General features: G+C 34.0%; 2 protein-coding genes and 1 long non-coding RNA gene across 6 annotated transcripts in view; 2 read left to right on the top strand and 1 right to left on the bottom strand.

The window, feature by feature from the left end:
• Positions 1 to 7,905, bottom strand: part of milt (trafficking kinesin-binding protein milt) — a 47,260-nt gene extending 39,355 nt beyond the window's left edge. Inside the window, exons 1-2 of one of the 2 annotated variants that reach the window (XM_087404525.1) lie at positions 6,271 to 7,905; positions 2,139 to 2,343 (exon numbers count right to left, since the gene is read on the bottom strand). In XM_087404525.1, coding sequence (XP_087260651.1) covers positions 2,139 to 2,343; positions 6,271 to 6,477 — 412 coding nt within the window. In that variant the 5' untranslated portion in view covers positions 6,478 to 7,905. Of the gene's footprint in view, positions 1 to 2,138; positions 2,344 to 3,931 lie in introns of both variants that reach the window. The other variant, XM_087404528.1, reaches the window with a different exon arrangement.
• LOC147910188 (uncharacterized) lies at positions 7 to 7,992 on the top strand. Its single transcript, XR_015544588.1, has 3 exons — positions 7 to 2,099; positions 3,913 to 4,019; positions 7,899 to 7,992. It is a non-coding gene; the product is annotated as an uncharacterized LOC147910188 (long non-coding RNA).
• Positions 7,993 to 8,124: 132 nt separating this feature from the next.
• The window catches only part of LOC105152824 (uncharacterized), a 29,277-nt gene continuing 11,896 nt past the window's right edge, over positions 8,125 to 25,505 (top strand). For 2 of the 3 annotated variants that reach the window (XM_011067324.2, XM_011067316.2), the window contains exons 1-5: positions 13,343 to 13,795; positions 15,031 to 15,225; positions 15,307 to 15,561; positions 15,664 to 15,799; positions 15,943 to 16,014. In XM_011067324.2, coding sequence (XP_011065626.1) covers positions 13,607 to 13,795; positions 15,031 to 15,225; positions 15,307 to 15,561; positions 15,664 to 15,799; positions 15,943 to 16,014 — 847 coding nt within the window. In that variant the 5' untranslated portion in view covers positions 13,343 to 13,606. Of the gene's footprint in view, positions 8,211 to 13,342; positions 13,796 to 15,030; positions 15,226 to 15,306; positions 15,562 to 15,663; positions 15,800 to 15,942; positions 16,015 to 17,333; positions 25,411 to 25,505 lie in introns of those variants that run through there. The other variant, XM_011067306.2, reaches the window with a different exon arrangement.

Genomic DNA, 25,505 nt, shown 5'->3' with positions numbered 1-25,505 from the left:
AATAAATGCTTTCATCTGTGAATTCTTTTTTATCCGGACAGCTGCGAAGAATTAAATTGTGTAACCCATCTGCGTGCACCTTATCGTATGTACACAATTATAACGAAATTGCTAGTAAATGAGTTAAACGACACGGTCGCGCGTAGCGATTATATATGTTCCACTAATTACGTCGAACGATGAGTGACGCCCGGCGTCTTTTATTCTGGGTGATTACGCGAACACTCTTCGCGACCTATCATTAATGATGATGCGTTTGCGAACTCGGGAAAGACGTTCTTTTTGTGTCGCGAGCCACCGAAGAACTCCGTCGAACGTACGTCGCGATGGAGGAAAATAGCAGCAACCAGTATAGCTGGAGCTTAGCCAATTTTGATTTCCCGTGATCGGGTCATTTATCGAACGAAACTAATTTGAAAAGCTAAATTTTTCATTTTGCTTTAAAAAATTAAGTTCAGAAACGTAGTTGCTTCACGACAGCGAATACATAGAGCTTTCCTCTATTAATCTTTAATTAATTTTTTAACGATTTTATATAATTAACATCCTCTCTTCTTTCTTGAATCCTTAAATATATTTGAAAAAGTTATATTCTAAGATTAATCTTAGTCTTATGGACTTTCTATAATAAACCATTTCCTAAACTTTTTTTTACATTCGACTGAAATTGGTCAATTTCTTACATCTTGATATAAAGCTTAGGTATGGCTTATTGTAGAAAGCCAATTAGATTTATGACTTTTTCGAATATTTAACAAGAAGATAATAATTCGTTAGAAAAAAAAGAAGAAAAAATTGTTCTGGATTAATCAGTTTCTTAAAATGGAAACAAATATTTCAGCTTTATCATATATTAAAAACAAACTTGCGATCGATAAGTTTAAATCTTTACTGTAGCAGTCGCTTTCAACAAGGTTGCTGGCAAACGGCTCGAAGTCAACCAACCAAAAAAAAAACATGTGTACTGTGTATACGCATGCATTATATAATAGACGGGAATAAACTGGCGTTTGCTAATGGAACGAATTTTAATTGTATATATTTCATGAATTTTTCTTCACCGCTAAAATAACAGCTAAATCGTTAGTGCGAAACTTTGTATTTAATCCAGTAGTTTAAAAAAGCCGATCAATCGAAAAATAAGAAATCATATATATTTTTTGCGAAAGTGCACGAAAAACTACTCGTTGATTTAGATTCTATAATGCAACAAAAACTAGCCCTTTCTAAGTCGCCTATTTCGAGATCTGAATAATTATACTTTCGATTTTGAACACGTGGCAAAATAAGATATCTTAGAAAATTGTTACTAGAATATTATCGATCACATTGCAATCAATACGAAGCATATATCGAAGATAAAAGATACTCACAGATATTTGCAATGACAATAAAAATAATCGTATGACAACCAACATTTTTAACATAACGGTTATGATGATGACGACGACGACAACGACGACGACGACGATGATGATGATGATGATGATGATGATGATGATGATGATGATGATGATGATGATGATGATAATGATTATGATGCTGACGACGGCAAAAATGATGATGACTAGAACTATAACGATAATGATGATGACGTCCATGATGATGAGAATGGAGCGTGGCGTATTATCCGCCGGGCAGGAGTAATCATCATTTGGCTCAGGCCAATGGGAAACACCATGAGGCTTGGAACAGGTAAGCCACTTTATAAAACTCCTCGTGCTAGCATCGTCAAAGACAGTTTCTCTTCGTACGCTTACAAAGTAAGATGTAGCAAATCCGTATTTTAAACGCGTGAGATCAACGTGCTGTTTTTCATAAAAATCAGTTTGTTTACACGAGAAATTCTCGTCGGAAACGACAAAAGTTCTCGCTGCACTCGTCAGCCAGTTGAATCATCGTCACGGTTAAACGAATCGTGTGTTTTAATCACTATCTATATTAATCATATTAATCGTCAATCACTACATTTAGGAAAATTACAATTTACAAGTAACGATTCTGATCGTGTTGTGAAACTAGTAGAGCTCACAAAGACACTAAGTGAAAGAATCAATATCTTGAACACAGTTCCTGTGACATCGCCCAAGCGACAGCTGGTACGTATATAAAAATGATAAAAATTTCTTTCGCCTTACCCGTGATGGTCTCAGCGTCGCGTGTACTAACGGGAGTAACTAACTTCTTCGATGACCTTGATGCCTGGAGAATTGCCCTCGCCGTGGGTGAAACTTTCAGGGAGGCGGCGGATGGTCGGATGGGGCCTTCGGGTCGCTTTGGACCCTCATCTTCCACGGTGGCCAGCTTGGACGCTGTAGCGAAGAGCGATATCGCCTCGCTTTCCTGAAATGCAACTTTATATTCAGTTTTCGTGACCAGATTAGAAGAACTAGTAATTTAGATCAATGCATAAAATCTCGAGAAACTATTTTTTATTTTAAACTACTTTTAAAAATCATATTTGCGCACATAAATATTAATTGTAATATTTATGTGTAAATATTAATTTAAAGAAGATTCCGATATTTTATCACACTTAAAAGCTCGCGATAAATTTTTCCAAAATCTATTCCCATCTGACTTTGCAAATACAATTTTGCACACTGAGAGAAAAAATGATTGCAATTATTATACCATTTAATTATAATTTATAGGTCATTTTTTTATGTCAACTGTGTACTTTTTGACAGAACTATAAAATAATTATTATTATTAATATTATAGTAGTAGTAACTGTGTGTGTATGAAAGTGGAACTTCTAACCATAATTATGTCGCCATGTAATTACAATCACCACTTTTTTTCATGCATGTTCTTAATGTAGATTCATTTAATTTCAGACAATTATGTACATTGTAGATCTATGAATTCAGAGAACACGAAAGAAAACACGTTCCTTTACGCGTATGTCATCGCCAGAACAAATACAAAGTATTTTTGAAAGGGGAGTTTCACCTTCCCCACAAGACCCTAAATACCCATCGGGAGGAACCGGCGTTTAAGCCGTTGCGCTTATTTAGATTGGTAGCGCTCCGGCGGACACGTTCATTTTGCTCGTCTTCCGGTTCTAGTTTATTTCAGGACACTGACTCGAGACGACACAGACATTTCGACGTTTTTGCAAAACTATAAAATCTACTGAATGTTCATTACGCCTTCTCACAGCAGACACTGATTTTAATATAATTATCGATTAATAATTTTAATCTTTAAGTAGATAGGTTGTGTTCAAAACATTCCTAAAAATTTTTATTTTTGTAATTAAATTTTTAAATAATATTTATAGAATTAAATTTATTTATGCTTTTATGATGCAGAAAAACGTAAAAATGAACTTTAAGATTTCTAGGCAACACTTTTTACTATCTTCCCCCAGAATAAGGTTTTTACGATAATTATAATAGAATGTGCTGCTATGACCACCTACCTAGTATTTAAAGGTTAAATTTATAAGTAAATATATCCTTATAATTCTAAAATCTAAAGCTACGATCCTGCTGTCAACAAATTACTTTCGGTAGCAAGATCATAACTGTATAAATTTTAAAATTATAAAAATTAGATATAGATAAAATTAGAATAGAATCAACATTGAAATCAATATTGAAAGGATCAATTAAATTTGCATAAACAAACGCATGTAACAAACTCTATATTTTGTTAATCTTAGCAATCTTGATTCCCTTACAGAAATTTCTTTGTCATTGATATCTTATCAATGCGAGTGATAAGGCAACAAGAACCGCTCATTTATACGTCATATATTAATCGTCATTATGTTTATTCTCATTAACACGTATACCGTTGAGAGTTGAAACATCCACAAGCTTTAATACCACGTTCCACCTTTTAATTTATGCAGAGCACGAGCAGAAATATCTAGGCTAAATAGACGTTACGTAAAATTTTCAGATGATATTTATGAGCAAACCTCAACGTCACAGTCGAAGTGGTGCAGCTGCGTGACCGGAGGTGCTCCGAGACGCGTTTTGCACATCTCTTTCGACGCGCCAGTCAAGGTTCGTTAGCATTTCGCCGTCAATTTCACTTTCTGATCTTCTCGGTGGACTTGGCTACGTAAGGCGACACAAGGTTATGAGAAATAATACTATATTGATATTCATTCTAATGCCGCTGTACTATATACGAGGAGAACGGAACGCGAAAATGTCATAAGGCAGATAATCGATCTCCAATCGATATCTTACTGATGGTATTCTTGTAGAAATTAACGTGAAGCGATAAAAATAATTGAACAAAAGCTGCTAATGTATACGTGTAAAAAAAATACGCTACGAAATAAGAAAAGATAAAACTGACCAAAAGCTTGAATATAAATGTGATAAAAATTGATTATCAACTGGTGAATTTAAATAAATACGGAAGCTCTTATCGTGTATCGATGTGACAAACAAAAAAAGACACACATTGAAAGACATTTCTTAAAACAATCAGTAAAAAGTATGAAAAATTAATTCAACTGTAAATTACTTTCAACACTTCAATATCCATCCTCAGGACAGAGCGAACACTAAAAGGCTAATTCGTAATGGCAAATAAAACATGAAGAAACTGCTTGTTAACTTCACAAAGTAGTCATGAACGTATCTGTGATTATCTCAAGCCTATCAATTGGTTATATAGTCGACATTAATCGCGCATTATTTTGTCTCATGGATAAATACGAGATAATGTAGCATTACTAAAATCAAATGCGTTTCGCAAATTCAGAGAATCTCTCTGAGATAGCTGATAGTTTTCGTAGGGTGGGGGAGAAACCAGTCCGCTCGTTTATCATTTCGACATATGGTACTTTAAATGAGAATTTCATGTTCGTCATCACCGAGTGTAATAATGAATAAATGACTGCAACATCGATTAAAGCAACCGCGACTTTTCTTAGTTCATAGTCAAACACACTCTAAAAATAGCGATGTCTATATAATTCTCACTGTGTTGGTGTTAATTAATATTAACGCCAATATGATGTGGATTTAACATCATGGGTTTTTAATCCACACCATAGTGTTGATATAAACACCAGAGGTGAAACTCATACCATGTTGGTGTTAATATTAATACTAACATAAGTGAGAATTATATAGGCACCGCATGAGTGTTAAATCCACACCAGAGGTGTTGAATCCATACTGATATTTTTTAGAGCGTACACGAAATGTCTTAGAAACATAAAAGGACTAATTAAGTAATTTTATATAATATTTTACAAGAATTTGAAGATTTTACAACGTGACACAATCCATGCGATTCGATACAATCTATAGAATATGAGTATGGTCAATGTAATGCTACAAATATCTTGAAATATTCTTTAATTGGTCAATTCATAAAATTCTTTCTTCTGATTGGTCAATCAAATGCTTCAAATAAAGTTAGTCCAATAATTCTTAGCTATTTTTCATTTGCGAGTCGTTTTTATCGCGTTCTTTTGATTTTTATTTTTATTATATTTCATGTTTTTGGACCTGAACACAAAGATTGTCGTAAGTGTTTATGATAAGTCAAGGATTAACGTATAAAGCACGTAGGCCGTCTACAATGAGAGTAATATTACGTAGTAAGCTATAAGAAATTGACTAATCATAGTTGATTATTCTCTTCACATTCGACTGAGATTGGTCGATTTCTTACTGCTTACAACTTTACCATATACAAGTAAGTCAAGTAAGAGCGTAGTCGACCAGCGTGATGTTGCACCATTTCATGTCATTAGCCTTGAGATAGATTCGAATAATTTCGTACGATATATCTAAACCTTTCTGCTTTCAATTTTGTCCTTGACGCAGTGTTAGGATTCCGCGAAAACAGATTCACTATTTTTTTATCGTCTTTTTTGTCCACTTTGCATATTAAGCCACGTTCCAGTAAATCATCGACATTTTTTGCCACATTATATCGCTGCACCCACTTCTGTACGAATGATTTCGACTTTTTCATATATTTAGCAGCCACTAATTGTGACATTTTTGGGTGCAGAACACAGCTTCGTAGCGTGATGCGTATTTGGTACTCATGGCGCTTAATGTGATTCTCTTAAGAAAGTTCAATGAATCTTCCTTGATAGTGCATCAAGGACAAAGGTGCCCTCTATGGATTCATGATAGATTTAGGACGATATCTTTTATTAGCTTTGAGTAAGGCCAACCACGATCTTACTTGACTCACTGTAACTCCAATTGCAGACGATATCCTATACAATTCCTTTTATCCTATGCAATTTTTGTGCTTACGCCATTTCTCGCAACTTACAAAGGAATTTGAAAAAATGGAGGATAGCGGCACCTCCAAGGGCTGATAAGCCATCATCTCCATGCGCACGTGTCGGGCCAAAGATCCACCGTGGGAAAGATCCGATGCGGCGTCCCTCTCGCATCCTTGCGTCTTGTCGCGGCTTTTGAAGACGCGCCGCGCTGAATTGCGGCGCGCTTCCGCGAATGCGATTCCTCGCAACAACATCGCGGGACATTGATGTCACGGCATGAAAGAAAGGTGTTTTATTATATTTAACAAATAGAACGGCGATTTTGTCAATCCTCGGCGATAAAAAGGAACACTGAGCGATGCGCGTGAAGTCTTTGATTATGCTGATGTAATTTAAACATCAAGATTCGCGCGACCCGATCGAATCGAGGGAAGCTAATTCACGGAGAGATATGTCCGCAACTGTTAAATTTGCAACTCGTGTGAATGGGCAAAGAAATTTGTACGAATACGGTAAAGCGCAAAAACGCACACGCAACTGTCGTAAGATTCGATCCTTCGCTCGGATAACTCAATCAGTTCTGCAGGATCGAGCCGATATGTATAAGAGCAATATGAGTTTTGCTCGTTATCAACGGATACTGGCTGATAACGTGGTACAATCTCATTTGAAAATGCTTGCTTGGCGTGTTTCGCATATGGAGTGAAAGTGCGAAAAAACGAAAGATTTAAAAAATTAACGGATATATACAAATAAAATACGAGAGAGTCATTTTTTTACTTAGGAACATTATATTCGTAGATTATTTTAAAATAAGATCGCGAGATTTTTTTTTAGAACGCACACCATCGATTGCGCGAATTTGTACACAGATTGCGACAATCATAAAATAAGGAACTGTTGCTGTCAGAATTGTTAATCATTAATCAAAGACAAAGTTGAATAATTTTGTGTCGGTTTGTACCAATCTTATTCACCTAGCTTTTTTTTTCTCACTCATCATGTATTGACCTATACTATGTTAAGTCGCACATTTATTTTTTTTATAGAGCTCCTGCATCTAATTATACAACATAATAATTACAGATTAAATAACTTTGAACATATATTTTCGTAATTATTGTATTGTACATTAATATAATTTGCATATTGGATCCCAAACAACTTGCATATTGATTTCAAATTAGAATAAAAATGTATCAATTATTGAAAATTATGTGAGATGCGTTTCTCTAAAGTAATTTCATTATTAAGATTATCTTTGTTTGAAAATTAAAACCTCATTATTGCGAGCGAATCTTGTTTAATTTATGCTGCACGTGGAAGAAATTTTTTATACGTGATACATATATGTGTAGCACTCTGATCAAGAAACATGATGTAACGCGGTATAAACATAATAATAAAACGTATTGATGTTTATTTCACACTTTTCTAAGTAAAGTTTCTCTATGTTTGACAATTTCTTATTCAAAAAGAAATTGTAATTTTATATTATACAGAGAAATTAAAAATAAATATAATTTTTGTACAAAATAAAAAAAGATTTCATAAAAGATTTTAATTTAGACGCCATTGATATCAATTTTAGATATTCGATAAGTGTACACTTTTTAATATGTTTAATACATGTGATTTTTTATCTTTTACACAATCTTTTATACATTATTTACAGAATGAATTGGGAACTGTAAGCTGTGACTGTGTCTCAGTCGCGATTCGAAGAGCGAGCCGACTCAATCGCGAAGTGATCCCCAAAGAAGTGGACATCGCGTTAACAGAGCTGACATTCATCTTATCGAAACGCTTTCTGCACAGACTGTACATTGCTAAGTCCGTCGTTCGACTCCTACCAAGATTAAGGTAATGCTCGGTTGATATGATACAATAGTTATGTAGTCTTTTCAGTTCTCTATGGTGCTTCCGCTGGATGGCCGCGACATTCACGAGACCTTAGAATAATATCTGAAGTCGTAGAGAAAGAAAGGTACGATCCTATATCATCCCTTGTTATATGATTCACATAATATTACTCATTTAGATGAAGATTAGATTAAATGTCATCTCTAAGAAAACCAAATGGAAACGAAGAAAACTTGCATCTCTGAGAATCAGAAATCTTAAGGAGAATTATGACTTTTACATTAACTTATTTTCATATATAAATCCTGCATCACAAATCTTGCGACATTAAGTTTATAAAAATTAATTTAACTAAAATATTTAAAGAAACTACAAGAGGATATCTAAGAAGATATAAAGATAAATATTTTTTATGAAAAAAGTTAAAAAGCTCACCGTAGCGTAAGATGAAATTTTTGGTTTCCACTATGGGAAACCACTACAATCACCAATGGAAGAAGTCGTGCAGAGACTGAAACAATAAAATAGCATATAATTAGTGACTTAAATTTTGCATTAAAATTACATTTAATAATCTCAAGCCTTTATCATATTAAAGAAATCACTTTTTTTTATAAAATTAACTAGATATGCAATTTTTATCATGATTGCATTTTTCATCTTTTATCTACTAAATGCATTGTTCGCTTTATCATCAAATTAGTATTTACTATCGTGTCATTCTGTGTCCTACTTGGCAAAGATTTATACTTCGTCCAAATGTAACTTTTGTAAGAAATAATTGTTGCAACATTATGTCTAAAGTGAGAAAATGATTTTTGCAATGACAGAATCATAATTATAGAAATCATGTCAAATAGAAATTGTTTGCCATCGAATAATGTCTACAGTAGAGAAATCCTGGAAAAAAAAATAAAGAAAAAGGTATGGTAAAGAGGAAGATGGGAAAATCTCAAAACGAAATGAAGCCTTATCACAGAGTTTATCTCTCTCTCGCTTTTTTAGGTTATAAGAATATTATATCTCAGAGAGAGATAGCCGGTGCAAAGTACAAGGTACGCGTGATTACAAGATACTTTAACTGTCCCGAGTATACCTGTCCGCCCCTCCCTGCGTGTTTTTACAGGCGGGGTGGACGATAAAAGCCCGCGAGCGATTCGGATTACAGTCAAAGGATTAGATCAGCTGTTGACGTCGCGAATCGGCGACGCGTGCATCGAACTACGTTTACGGAAGTCGTACCTCGCGGATCACGAAATTCACGAGATGGTTTTCGTATAAAGGAAGTCAGCGATGACTGTGCTCCTTTAATATATCGATTGAATTATTCCCGCAGTAACATCAAGCGAACTTGGACGGAATTAGGTTAAAAGACAGCGTCATGTCCTCGCGTCGCCAGGACGGGACACGGAACGGCGACGGATTCGATCGCTTACCGTGCGTCGATGTCTGCCGCACATTCTTGCTCGAGAAAATATACAGGGAGATACGCGTCAACGCTATCGCGTGCACGTTCACGTCACTGACATTGCCCCGTGAAGCACCGGGACACAGCACCGTACAGTTACACTCCCGCGCGTCGCGTTCGCTTCCAGGACCGTGGCGAGTGGATCGAATGACGTGAAGCGAGTCACGAGATAAAACGAGTTGAAGGACGCGCGCGGACGAACAAACGAGCCAAGAGGCACCAGGCTGTGATCGCGTCACGGCAAGCCAACGTCGAAAGTATCACGTTAAATATAGGATGCAAAATCGTGATGCCTACGCGATCTGCGAGCGCCTCGCGAGATGCGCACGCCGAGCGATATATTCGGCGCCGTTTATCGCCTCCTGCCTGAAGTTAGGCGCTTTACGACACTCTACGATCCGAACGTTTCGCGCCTTGATACCCTATGCATCGTGACTATAGATTTGTATAGACAGACCGCGCGCGTTTCTGAAACTTGAATTAGCACTATTAAGATAATAATGATTCAGATGCTTTCCTTAACTAATTTTACAATTAACGGGGAGGAAGAAAGTAAGAGAAGCAATTGCTTTCTTTACTTTTAGCCCGGTATTCATAATGAATTCTTATTTCAAGACAGTATAAAGCCTGTTCTACAATTGCGTAAGCGTAGTTGAAAATGGTTGTAGTTGCAAGAATTAATTAGTCATAGTCAAACACGAGGAGAATATTTGACTGTGTGTGAGAATATTTGATGTTCATCAATTCTTATAAATACAGTGGCTGCGTTTAAAGAAAAAGTAACTTTTACAACTGTGGTAAATTTAAATTCTTTAATATGATTGGTTTATGTAGTTAGATTCAGCAAGGAATTAAGAGCAAGACCAATCATATTAAAGAATTTTGCAACAGTTGCTGCTTTTTCTACTGAATGCATCCAATCACTTATAACTACGTTTACGCAATTGTAAAATAAGCTTAATGTTTTAATTATTTTAAGATATTAATACATGTACAGCACACATTTGTGATTGATTTATATATGTATAACATCTTAAAACTATATCCAAGCAGAACAACAAGTCATTATGATATCAAAATGATGACAAAATGATTTCAGAATGATCATTAAAAGTCATTTTTCAATCATTTCCGATTCATTTTGACATTATTATAACTTGTTCTGCTTGAGTACTTATATGGATAGTCTTCAAATTAATTAAGATCTGTTCGCGAAATCTGTTTACGTGAAATCCCTCAAAATTTTTTAACTTAAAATAAGATAGATACATATTTGGGAGTTGAAAAGAGAGAAAGCGAAGATGCTGAGTACAAAAAGTACAAACGCGACAAACCTTAAGAATCAATTATAGATTTGTTCTTTTTAACTAAAGTTCTTGCTACAGTTCATCTTTCTTCTTTTTTTCTCTACGTTGCAATGTTGCCGCGTTGAAGAGAAAAAAAAGAAAAAATGAACCGTGCAAAAAGCTAAAAAGAATAGGCTTTATGAGTACCGGTTTTAGATGCTCATTATCTCTTTCTCTCTCTCTTTCTCTCTCCTCCCCTCTTATTTCCTCCCTCCTCTCATATTTCCTTTATTCAATATATTATGTGACAAAACATCAGTCACATATTATCTCCATTCTTCGAATTAATATACAATTTATCATGTAAGTCTATTCAACATTTTGTAATTTAAAATATTGTTTTTGTGTATACATTGTTTTTATATATATGACTTTGTATATATATATACTCATGTAATGAAAGTAGGAGAGTGCAAAAAGCAGTAAAAGAATAAATAATAATTAATAATAATTAAATAAAATTACATAATTTCAATTGGTTAATTTAATCAATAAAAAGACATTTTAAATATAATGTTCATCTAAAAGTGCCTAATTTTAGACGTAAAAATATAAATGAAGCGAAAATACGAACGATATTTCATGTTAAGTATCAACTTTTACGATAATCACGGTAATCACAGTCGCGGTTCTCTTTCGAATATAACTTTGGCATAACTTCACATCAAGCACGCTCGAATATAAATGTATTTTCGAGCAAAATTTTCATTAGATTTTTTTGTAAAATTTTTGAATTACAGCTTTTTTGAAAAAAATGATTAAATTAAAATCATTATACATAAAACTTAATTGTATATTAATTTTAATTTTCACGGCATGATGATTGCATCTCTTTTTTTCGTTAATTTCACATTAAGCAGTCAATGAACTCGAATAAACTGCTCTTCTGTTTTCATGTAAAATTTTCATTATTTTTTTCCAGGATTTCTGTATTTTTAATGCCTTTTTGGAAAAAATTATTAAATTATTAAAAATTATTAAGTACTTGGTTGTATATTTGTACAACAATTTAATTTCATACTTCGTTTTGAATTGCATAAATCTTTTTCTACATAGGTATAGAAATAAAGTACACATATAAAATATTTGCCCGGATATTAATATTATAATTTATTATAATTTTTAATGTAATTTCAACTAGTCTATCATTCGATTATAAATACCTAGTAATGGTTTTATCACTTAATAACGATCATTTAAAAAATTATTTTACTTGATTTACTTTCGCGAAATATTTCAAACGTGTGTTGATTATTCTAAACCAATTTCTTTTTCTTTCAAAATGTATATATATGTTATATATCCTTGTAATAAAAAAAAACAGATGCCATTCTTTCTTTCAATTACCGAAATGCTTTTCTTTCTCTTATTTCCTCATTATTGTCCTCAAATAAGTATCTCTCACCAATATATGTATTCGCGTCGCATCAATCATAATATCTGATAACGAGCTGTTGTTTCCGCATTGTGGCGGCCATATTTCCCCGTTGCACGCATACCTACGAGCGAGCATTTGTAATTACGCAACACGCATGCACGTGTGTATTCGCAGCGGGATCGAAGCAGCATTGTATTGCATGTAGCTTATTATTTCCGAAAATTCGATACTCGCTTCGTCTTTGCCATCAGTTTCGACAGTCGGCGCGAGAGCGCGCATTGTCGATGGCGCATGCGCCATACAAGCTCGAACGTCTATTTACAACGTCTAGGAACAATTCGTTCTGAATGTGACGTAACTTGCCGCCCATGAATTTGAAATTGACATCGTTGTCGATTTGATTTTTTTGTGTAAAGCTGTTAATACTGTAATAAAAAAAAACCATTTTTTTCTGCCAAGTTCCATTCTTATGTACAAATATAAATATTACTTATGAGTGTAAATAACATCGAAATTTATTTCTCACCGGAATTGTAAACCTTTGTTCCGCATTTTCTAATAGGATATACACGCGGTACATTCAAAAACGATTCGCTTCAAAACTATACTATATTTTCGTTCAAGAGAATTAGCCGTTTCCTTCCGAAAATAATGAGTGGATAATGAGTGTAGTAAGCCTTTAGAAATTCATTAATTACAGTTGAACGTAAGAAGAATAATCGACTATAATTGTAATAAATTCAAGGCTTATTACTCCTATTATGTTTGCGGGATTAAGAATTAGACTATTAGAGAATTAAAGAATTATTACACTCAATGTTCTAGATGAATCACATCCCTACAATCTTCAAACTTCTGCACTCTTCGTGACATATAAATAACGCAAAAACGTTTTGATATTATGCAAAGTAATAAAAAATATTTATTTAGATTAATTAAAATTTATCAAATTTAATAAAATAGAGATTTGACGCGGAAACATAGAGACGAATTTTTACAAATGTTTATCAATGCAAGATTTAATTGTGAGAATAGCGATGACGAGATTGACGAGTACTGAATCGTGCCGTTCACTCGCGCTTTTCGCGAGGCGCGACCGCCGTTCGACGCCTAGAGAATTTTTCTGCCCGATGGCTGGCAACCTGGGATATCGATTGTCATTATTTATATCGTACGTTTCCTCTTCAGTCATCGATTCACTTTTTACATTTTACATTTTTACAGTAATGAGAGAGTTAAGTTTTTTCCACGGGCGTATGGTACTCTAAGTTAGCCCCCACATGTGTGATCATAGGTGTTGTTGAAGGGGAGTCGAGTGTGTGAAGAGAATGACGGATAGCCAGCAGCAGTTTTGCTTGCGGTGGAATAACTTTCAGGCGAACATCACGAGCCAGTTCGAGGCGCTGCGAGATGACGAGGACTTCGTCGACGTTACCTTCGCGTGCGACGGCAGACGACTCCAGGCGCACAAGGTCGTCCTTTCCGCGTGCAGCCCTTACTTCAAGGAGTTGTTCAAGGTTAGAAAACCATTTTCTTCCCGCTCCCCACCTTAGACGTATCCCATCCCCCTCCCCTTCCTCCTGCTCCCTTCATCCGTCCTCCCCCTTTCCGTCCTCCGGCGGCAGCCGCCCACCCTCCTCCTCCTCCTCCTCCTTCCCTCCCCTCTCCTCCTCTCTCCCTCCCTGTGTTTCGTCCCTCTCTCTCGCTCTCCCCTGGCAACTCTTCGCCCCTTTTCGTCTCCTTCCCGCTTATCCCCTGTTCACCCAATGAACGCGCGCGCATATGTATGCTATGGGTGCATATATATGCGTGTGTATGTGTGTATATGTGAATATGCACACACAACGTGCATTTCCTTCTCGATGAATAATTTCAAAATTACACAATACCTATTTACGCGACGACCTCTCACGCGTCTTATCTTTTTCGTCGAGCCTTTGGCTCATTTCGAAACGAGGCGTACTCGTGTGCGTGATTACGTCACGGCATGCATCTACTTTTCGCCCTCCGCCCGCGTTCCCTCCCTGTCCTCCCCTTGTCCTCCCCTCTGATTGCCCCAGCCTTTCGCGGCCGCGCCGAACAAAATTTATAATTGCTGCCCGGCAATTAACGCGCCGGCCAGGCAAAGCTGGCAGAGGGAGTCGATAAACGACCGATGGCTCTGGCCGTATACGTTTGTTCAATGAATGGTGTTCGCGCTCTCTTGGAGACAAAATTATGCAACCGTAATCTGCTCTCTTATCTCTTTTATATCTTTTTTTTTCACAAAAGAGATATGATTGAGTGCAATTACCTAAATGATATGATATTACAATATCAGACTGAAATTGTAAAAGAAGAGATAATGGATTATAAAAGATTTTAAAGATTTTTTTCTCATTATGGAGATAATAGATCCAACTGAGAATTAAATATGGAAAATTAAATATGTAAAATTAAATTATTAACTTAACAATGTGTTAGCATTTTTCCAAGAGATTTCTTATAGTATAATCATTTATACGAAAAAATAGTAAATACAATTAATCTGATCAAACTGATCATTATATAATACGTATTTGATATTTTTAAGAAAACAAATTTAATTATGATATGATAATATTTAACTGATATTTTCAAGAAAACAAAATTAATCATGGTAACTTTCTCATTTTGTTAATTTTTTTGTTCTCTTTTGATAAATACTTTATAACATATGTTTGAAATTATTTTATAGCATGTGATTAATAATTTCATGGGATTTATTTTGCAGACCAATCCCTGCAAGCATCCGATAATTTTTATGCGGGATGTCGAATTCGAACATTTACAATCACTATTGGAATTTATGTATGCTGGAGAGGTAAATATCTCGCAGGCAGAATTACCTACATTTCTACGTACTGCTGAATCTCTTCAAATACGTGGCCTCACCGACTCTCAAAGTAATCAGCACAACAACGAAAAGGTATGTTTCATACAAGTTTGCACATATATGATATTTATGTCACGCCATATGTACTAAAGTACACTATTTTTTAATTTGTAGCATTTGAAGACAAATAACATCCACGCATCAAATGGCCGTGATCTGATCTCGCCAAGCTTTGATGATGAACGCAGTAAAACTCCACCACCTTCAAGCCCTCCACCACTAAAAAGGCTGTGTAAAAGAAGTGATTCACCTCCAGTTTCTAGTCCAGCACCCACTGTGCCGCCTTGTGCTACCATTGCACCACGTTCGCGCCCACTTATCGAGCCTCAAGTTCAGCTCGATTGTTACAAAGATCTCGATATCGTTGAGGTATTTTACACTATACATTTACATATTTTTGATACGTTTCATATATATATATACAGAAATTTTTTCATATGTTTATAATATTAATATGCACTCTGTTTTCAGCCAAAAATAGAATTACCTGAATATGGCAGTGATGACGATTGCTCACCTAAACAGGAAGCTAATACATTACCCAGTGGATTTCTCAGCTTGGATAGTGGTATGGAAGTGTTACCGTCTTATCCATCATCTTATCAAGGTAATTATAAATTATTTTATTGAAAATTAAAATGTGAATATTTTAAAATTAATAAATGAAATATTTAAATATATATCTCAATCTTTTTTTCATACTTATTTGTTGAAAATATCAAATCACTAAAATTTATACATCTATTTTAGGAAACCAGAACGTAGAAGGAGGAATGCCAGGTCCATCACATGGGAGTACAGAATTGAATCAAGAACAGCAAGGTGAGTCAATATTTATTATTTTTTGGTAGTGCGAGCACCATTACAAACAGCAACAACCTAGCCATTACATCACAAATGTCAAATGTGAGTAAAAACAAGGAAGCAGAAAGGAATCTTGATGGTTTGAAATGGTAAGCTCGTGTGTAGCTCGGTAGGTCTTGGTAGGTGGTAGGAGACATTTGACACTCGGAGGCTGTAACAGGCCTGAGTCCACAGAGTGCAGTTTGCAGTTAAGCAGCTGTGTTGTATGAACGTTACCGAAATAGCCCGGAAACTTGAATCATTAACAAGTCCTGCGTGTACATATTCAAAAACAACCCCATCCCTTTATGCTTTATAATCTTTTGTTTTCCTGCTTCACGTATATTAATGCATACATATATACATACACTAGATTGCCCTGGTAAAATGTTTAGCTCATTCATATAGAAAGAATAAATGCTTATTAAAAAGTTAACACTCAGACAACTATCAACAAAGATTTAATATAATCATTTGCTTTTTTTATTACTAATTATAAATGCTATATTTACATGTGACAAGTTTTTAAATTGGCTTGTACATATTGCTTCGAATCGAATTAATATATTATAATATGATGAAATATTATATATTAAAATCGAGTTATTGATGAATAAAGCAAATGAAAGTGTAATATTTGGGATTGTATCTGTAATTTCTCTGTAATGTTGTACATCTTATATTGACATATTTGTGTTTTCCATTTCACATAAAATTATTTTGAATTGCCATCTTCTTTTTTGCTTATAAAATCAAATATTATAATTAATCAAAATTTATATTTATTCATCGAGTGATCTACAAACTAATAAAAGTTATGCTACCACATATCAAAATAAATTACGAATCTGTGTCTACATGTCTGTAACAATGTTTAATCTTCTGTTTAAAAATTATGTGTATACGTAATAGAAAAAAATTAAAGATGTACAGTAAACATGCAAAACAAGATTTTCACTAATTTACTGATTCTCATTATTCATCGATTCATGCTTACCATTGTTTTCAAACTATATGTTTTTTCTTACTGCATTACCATTGTTTTGTCTGCCAAACATATTTGACTCATCGCATCCTTGCAAGTGATACTCTTGCGGGGGGATCCTTTTTGTACTGTACCGTGCAGGCAGCAAAAATTGGGTAGCGCTAAATAGGGTTGTTTGCTGGTTGTTGCTGTCCTGTGGTGGGTGGTATCATTCTGATATTATACGTGGTGTGACAAGGCGTGGTGCTATGTTGTGGTAACGTGCAATGCTGTGGGCTGCTACCGGTTAGAGCAAGTTGTGTGTGTGTTGCAGCTGACCTGCGTAAACTGCACTCGCTGGACCCACGCCCCTGTCCTGTGTGCAACCGCATGTACAGTAACTTGTCCAACCTGCGGCAGCACATGCGCCTCATCCACAACCCTCAGAGTGTCACTTGCCCTCTATGTAACAAGCCATTCAAGACCAAGCTGTACCTGAAGCGTCACCTGGTCAGTTTCCACGAACTCAGTGTGGCAGACAGGCAACGTCAGGAAGAGATCTACCAACATCAAGTTAAGGTTCAGGTCCAGGGACAGGGACAGGGACAAACGCAGGTTCAGGGAGGAGCTCAAGCTCAGACCCAAACACAAGTTCAGGCTCAAACACAAGCTCAGATTCAAGCTCAGACTCAGGTGGATAATAAGGTGCTTTTAGCGGCTCCTGCACCACCTACTCGGGGTACTCCCGAGGAAGGTGAAGCTAGCGGTGGTGGGAACACCACAGAACCAAAGCTCAGATCGTATCAGGCACAAGCTGGCGATAATGCTTATCCGGTAGAGGTAGCGCAGATTGGTGATTCAAAGCATTTTGCTAGTGGGATGTTGCAATTCGATGCTACGTATCACTAATGTGTGTACAGGATTTATTTATTTTTTAATCTATCGCGCCCAGTATCATTTTGTGATATAGTAACGAATCGAGTTTATCTTTATTGTTTAGTGAACTTGTGATTCAATAGGAAACGTATCTTCGTAGTTGACCGACAAGTAGATAGAAATAACGTTACGACACAAGGCTGATTCCGTATTTAATAATCAGGTCCTGCGCACTCAAGTGCGCAGATGTATAACTTATCATTTTTAATCTTTTCAAATGCGTATGCAATTCTTGTCGCACGAACACGAGTGGAGGACAAGATGTCAAATCCAATTGACGGTCGCGTACTTCATTGTTTTCGTCCGTAATAAGACGCCTACATAGATCATTCGAATGATCATTCATACGAAGGTCGACAGTGTATATAGGTTTGGGAGACTAGTTTACATATAAAAGTCCCGTGCCTATTCATCGTAAAGATGAACGCTGATGAGGGAGAGAACGACTAAAATGCCGATGGTGGAGCAGCCATCCCACCTCGTACTGATAATTCTGCAGCCGGATACTTGTTGTTTTATTTAATGCTATACAGTGTTATACAGACTACAGATATTTACTACAATATTATATTCTTACAGAGGATTATATTTACTTTATTATTGCAACGCAATGTGCAATGACATAGCTCGTACATGATATATTTTTCACATGCATACATTGCAATATACAGCCAATTGACAGCTCAACAGAGTAATAATATTTATTATTAACAGAGTTATCAACAAACCGTGATCGCAATAATGCAGCAGATTGAATTTAACAATATATAATAAGAAGGCAATGTCTCTGCTGGTTTCTTGTTTTTAAATGTGGAAGGCTTGTCTTTCAAGTACTTCTATCTCAATGATATATATATTTATGAAAATAGTATAAGGATGCTTATTTTATTTTTTATTACCATAGACAGATTTATACATATAGAGCGATTGTAATATACTCTCATGATATATTTACATAATAAATATATCTAAGTTATATTTTTGAATTTGTATTTAATTTTTGATTTATTTTAATCGGGAAACGATTCTTTTTTAATATTTTAAATATTAAATCACAGTATCTTTGTATCAAGAAATATTTTGCATCAGCTTTATACATGTAGCAATAACTTTGTACGCTATATGTACTTTACAGGAAGGAAAAGGTTTTTTTAGAAATAGTGTTACATATTTTGTAAGATTTTTTTTTAATATTTGGTATTAATATGCATTTGTTGTAATTTCAATATATATTTTTATTTCTGCGATGATTCCGGTAATCATCCGTTTCTGCCTTTTTTTATCTTACTTCTGTTATTTTTTAACAGGATATTCAGTTTCAACTTTCTATAAAAGCAAACCAGCATAGATATCTGCCACACAATTCCATAGCCATAGTACCACACAGTACAACTCAGGATCTTTTATATTATATTTTACAGATGACAATAGTTCCATAAGTACGATTTATAATAACGATTCTAGGAAATGGAGCACAGAGTATGTTCCCTAGAATCGTAACTTTTTATAAGTCGTACCATTCATATAACAGGCTCCTTACCTCACATACAATCAAATTACTAAACAGATGCAGCTATATATTATTATAATATATTTACATACAACAACTTACAATAGTACTGGGACGTTGCAACGACTGCAACTAACACAGATTGCCGATATTATACAAACGGTTTTTATTATCTGTTATTACATTGGTAAGTGATTGCAATGTTTTTTTACAAGTTAAACATACATACTACGAATATACATTCAAGATTTTTTGTTTACGATATGAATGGATGCCCAGCACAACTGACAATTAGTACCGAAATAAGATTAGATTATAAATGTTGCATATCATATTATAATATTGTTATACATTTGCCAAGCAGTGTTACATTCATCAACTCTCAGGCTTCGGATCATATATAGATTTCATTTTGCTTCTTTCAATACTAAATAGTGCTTCTTCTATTGCATTTTTATTATAATACCATACATATATATTATATATAATGTATAATATTACATTATAATTGTATATAATATTACATTATATACAATTACACAGATAACAATCCAGCTATTGATTTGTATAATACAATATCTTGTAAAACAAGAGAGAAAGACAGATATTTTTCCTATGTTATTTGATGAAGTATCACATTTTTCGTTCTACTACTAACTCGTTTTATGTTTTATGTAACAATAAGTAATCTACAATAGATATTTACAAGAGTATTATTTATATTATTAAATTGTTTTTAGTATTTGCTTTTAATCATTTTGATATCCACTCGATCCTTTGCCTGAGATCCATATACTGTGTATATCAGAGTGATGTGTTACAGAATGTCACATAATAGTAAGCATCATTTGACAGGCCGGACTTCGCTGGGCATTAAAACCGGTTATCTAGCTAATATCACAATACAATTTCGAACACTCACTGTTATAATTGCGATTATATTACGAATTCAAATGGTGTGCAAACATTCCGAAGCACGGAGACAACAGAGAACAGAAAACAAGAAAAGTAAAAAAAAAAGAAAGAGAGAAAACAAAAAAGAAATGGAACGATAATATTATCGATTGAACGAGCACACTTACAGCAAATAGAAAAAAAAAACTCGCAAAGAATTTTGCATAGTATTTTTTGGGTCTAACAATGCAATTTACCGTATATTAAATGAAGAGGGATATTGGCGACATATGTACACATATGTCGTGAGAAGTATCTCTTAGTGATGAAATACGAACAGTACTTGCCATTTTTCCAAAAGAACTCGATGAGTAGGTACAGCAAGCTCACTGGAAAAAAAAGTATCTTTTGTCTGCGATAATAAGTTTTAACTTTATCCTACTGCGATTTAGCATTTGTATCATGCGTTGTTACGATTATTATTGCTATTACAATAACTACTACCGCTATTATTATTAATATCACCATTACTACTACTATTACTACTACTATAACTATTACTACTACTATTACTACTGTCCTACTACGATTACTATTATTATCACCGTTAATCCAAAAAACTTTGGACGCATGTATATTGTCTCGAGAAAGCTTTATGTTCGAAAAAAATGTATATCAGTTTCCTGCAACGTGCGTTACGGCACACGTTGCTTTTCACGGTCATGAAAACCATTATCTTTTAGCGCATTTAATTATATGTTGTATATATGTAAATTATTATGTAATTTGTATGCGCGACACAAAAAAAAAAGGTAACTCGTGTATTCGATCGCTAGCTGTTACTGATATAGGTGTAGTTGTAAGGAATATTACTTTGAGGGAAGAGGATAGAAGGTTTCTCTTTTAAACGATGAACATCTTTCTATTTTGAGTTTGTAGCATTGCGAAACGTATTTCGCAACAAATTGATTTACATTATTTACTCAGTAATTCAAAATGAAAAATTTTATTCTAGTCATAAAAATGCGACATTTTCATTCAATGAAATTTATATTATTTGGAATTGTGGTTATCAGTATTAATATGTTAGAATATCTAAATTGAAAGAGAGATCGATAGTATTAAAATATTTTGAAAAAATATTTTTTGGAAAAGTGTTCGTTTCGTATTATATCTTGTTTGAGAAAGTATTTTTTTCAAAAATATAATGGACTGTTATTTTTAAGATTACACGTTTTTAATATATTTTCTAGATATATTTTCAATTAATATATATGTTACAATTTAAGAAACAAGTCCAGTATGCAAAAATATATGGTACTTAATGTTTTTAATTATCATCTTGTTACGATTATAATATTATCTTATGACAAAATCGTATTATTAATTCTTAAAATAAATTTTTAATCTCCTACATTGATATATGGTATTAGCATAAATTTTTAGATAGAATTCATGCGTGAGCGTAATAATACTACTTTTAAGGTAAGACTATTGACCTATTGAGGAAAAAAATTAAAGAGAAGACTAAAATTATAGTAATATCATAAATACGTCGTGATGTCTTCGTTCGAATGAGAAACCGCATTTTTTAACGCAATATAATCTACATAATTTTTTATCTAAATTCTGTTCCCCGATCGTCATGTCGATCCTTTACGAGTGTACTTTTTCAAAAATATATAAGCTTAAGAGATAGAGTTAGATTTGAGTACGTTAAGAGGCAAAAATGAAATTTCGATGTAAATAGCGGCAATTTTTCCAATATGACCGTATCGAGGAATATTTCGCTTCTAAAGTAGTCACACACGCTAATATTTAAGTATGATATTTATTCGAATCATGGCGTATCCGAAGTAAGTTATTCTCTAAGTAAAAAGGTAGGTCAATAGCGTCTCGTGCTATCCCACGTATAATTATATAATTATAATTATAACGGCAATTGCATTGCAAAAATATACATACGACTGATTTTCGATGAGTGCGAGTGTGAGTGCGCGATATGTACTGAATTAAGACGTATAAGAAAAATGAAAGAGGAAAGAAGTGAAGTACAGTAGTTTGTACTTGGCGGAATTTCTGAACAGATAATTGATGAGAAAATTCGTATCGGCTTCCTCTTTGCCACGCGTGAAAGAAAAAAAATATCGCGTATGCGAGAAACCTATCTCGATAGAAACTCCAAGATCGTACACAAAAAGAAAGTTGAATTCACTCTAAAGATTTATGAAAGAGTAAATCCTTCCTGTTTGCATAGATTTTTTTTTTAATGTGATGGGATAAAATTTCTTGATCACTAGGTATTTCATTCTTTAAATTTAGATAGCCTTTATTAAGTCTAATTGAAGTCTGAATAATAAGTATTTGAGTAGCTATTGACAAAAGTTGTTACCTGTACTTGAAATTTTTTTGATAAGTGAAAAAACTTGTATAATTTTAGTTATCACAGTAAGATTTTTTTTGAAAAATTAAGAAAAATTCACTGTTTTAGTTAACAAAATGTGTATAATATAACATGAGAAATTCAATTTTTATTTATTATATATTAAATAGAATGCACTTGGCTAGTTTTGCAGGAGAAAGGATTTTAATTGATTTTGAAGTAAAGTATCTACTATTTTTATTAAATATGACTGATAGATATAATTATATTTATAACAGTAGGAATTTAGGAATTTAACTTCCTTTTTCTCTACAGCAATAGGGATTTAACTTCTTTTACAATTAGATTTACTTTTTTCCCTTGATTTTATAGGATTTGGAATTGTTTCAGCACATTTTAAAACATTCAATTCGTAACTAAGAGGCTAAGGAGGAATCCACAGAAGTTTCAATATCTAATTTATTTATATTTTTGGATATATCTGCTTTTGCATATCGGCTATTTATTTATTTAAATAACATTTTACTAAAAACTAAGAATAAATACAACTCTTGCTAGTTCTTATCGGGATACTCGTTAGGTGAAACAATTTTATAGTGACGAAACTGATAGAATAAAAAAAAATCGATGAAGTGCTCTTTTTAGGCTGATCGTATGGGTTCTACGAAAGTGACTTATTATTGGCTTAATATAAACGCGACGGAAGTTGGCGGAAGAAAGTGCAAATTCTCCGATTTACGCTTTAAGATATAGATCTTCTTCTTGTTTTCAATAAGCAATTATCTGGACAGAATGAGCTCTGCATCAAAAAAAGAACGCGAATTCATAATACGATATTTACCGAGAGATGTATATTTTACTTTCGGCTAAAGTTCCCGCTAAATATTTTCTTCGTAAGAATTTGATACGCCACGATAATAATTTATTTATGATAACTATGCAATACTGCGTTATATTTAACTGACTAGCAGTCGGTGATGGGCGCAAAGTGGTTTGACTGTATTTGGATACATGTGCAGACGTTATGAATTTGAATATGTTTTTATTGTGAAACATTTTAGATATTTTTGCAAATTGTAGCTACTATCGTAAAAGAAACTGATAACGAGAGAATATATTAGACAATATGTAACTTTTACTTCCAATAATATGATATAAATAATTTTGATCAATTTTTTATGTATTAATTACATAAATGTGCCGATAGCAACATAACTTTCAGATGTAATCTGTATATTTTTCTATGATGTATCTTTCTAGTATTTCTTTTATTTTACACGATTTATTAGAAACATTTAGAAGTAGTTACATGTACAAAAATGCATTCATGCGCATGTATCCGAGGCCCAACACTACAAGTAGCTTAAGCATCGTTGAGCTTGCATCAAGTACGCTTGCAATTTACTGCACATACGCTGCACTTAATTTATCGGAGATTATCTGGAGCAAGACTTGAACCTTTGTGCATAGATATGTGCCGCAAACACAATTTAATTCATCTTTTTCACTATTATTGCAAAGCGCAACGAGCGAAGATTCTTGTGACTGTTGTGATTACTGAACGAATGATGAAGTTTTATAGAGGCTACCTCCATATTTCATTATTCGTTATAAATAGCTTTTATGTTATTCTTTAAGTTTATATTATTACGAGATCACAAAGGAAAAATTTTAAGGTGGATATTCAAAAGAGTTAGTGCAAATCGTAATGATATTTGTGAAGATGGATAGTATTATATGTTGCCGTCCATTTTTTAATATGATAGAGTGATTTAATTTATTTTGACTTTCACTGATGTTAAAAAATTTACGAAATATTTTAACACATGTGTACCGATCCAACGCGATTCATTATTAATTTCAATTTTTACAGATATAGCTTTAAAAAGACTATCATTTTGTGTGGTGTAAATTGAAAAATTTATATTACGACGTATAATTTTTTTTATTTCCATGTGAATTAATAGAATGAATAATTAATTTAATTCTAAACTAAAACGATTTTAAAATATTCGAATCGAGCATTTGTCTTTAAAAAAGCACATGTTGATTACATCACTGACTTAGTTATCTCAATCCCATTTGTTATTCGATTATTCGCGACAGAAAATCTAGTTTTGTTTCATATTATAAAAATCTATTCCAAAAAAAAAAAATGCACAAATGGTTACCTCGAAGAAAGCTTGCGAAGGATCGCGCGGCACTGTTGAGTCGCATCACGTATAAACCCTATACATGTATACAACGTGCGTTAATTTCGCTAGCGACAGGTGCATCAAGTAGCCATAGATTTGTAATCAAGTGTGCTTTCCACCTCGTCCCCGCGTTTTTGCGACACGCAGACAATGAGAATCTCAATGTTTTATCACAATGTCAACGGGGCTGTTCCCCGTTGCTCGATTGACGTGGGTCTCTCGCAGTTGTCGCAAAATACGATACTAAGCATAATCCTACTATAATAGCGATGTTCCTATCTTACGTTCGTGTTTTTGTACGTGTTTCGATCGCGAAAAGAAAAAAAGGAGATTATCCCGCGAACCTTCTCGGCTACGAAAAACAAGTTCTCGTTGAATAATCGCGAGACTTTCTGTCTGGTTTAGCGCAATATCCCATCGTAGCGACTCGTTCTGTACCCAAAATTTTGTCAAACGATAACATTTGAATAAAGTAATTCACATTTGTACGGAATATGCATTGCGTTATTTTTACGAGATTGTGTAGAAAAGAAAGATTAAATACGTTTCAACGAATCAACCTTGAACCATACATTGAAAAAAGATTTA

This window comes from Acromyrmex echinatior, chromosome 3 (assembly GCF_024713525.1).
Source record: "Acromyrmex echinatior isolate Ae372 chromosome 3, ASM2471352v2, whole genome shotgun sequence".
NCBI lineage: Eukaryota > Metazoa > Arthropoda > Insecta > Hymenoptera > Formicidae > Acromyrmex > Acromyrmex echinatior.
This window is presented reverse-complemented; position numbering and strand designations above follow the sequence as displayed.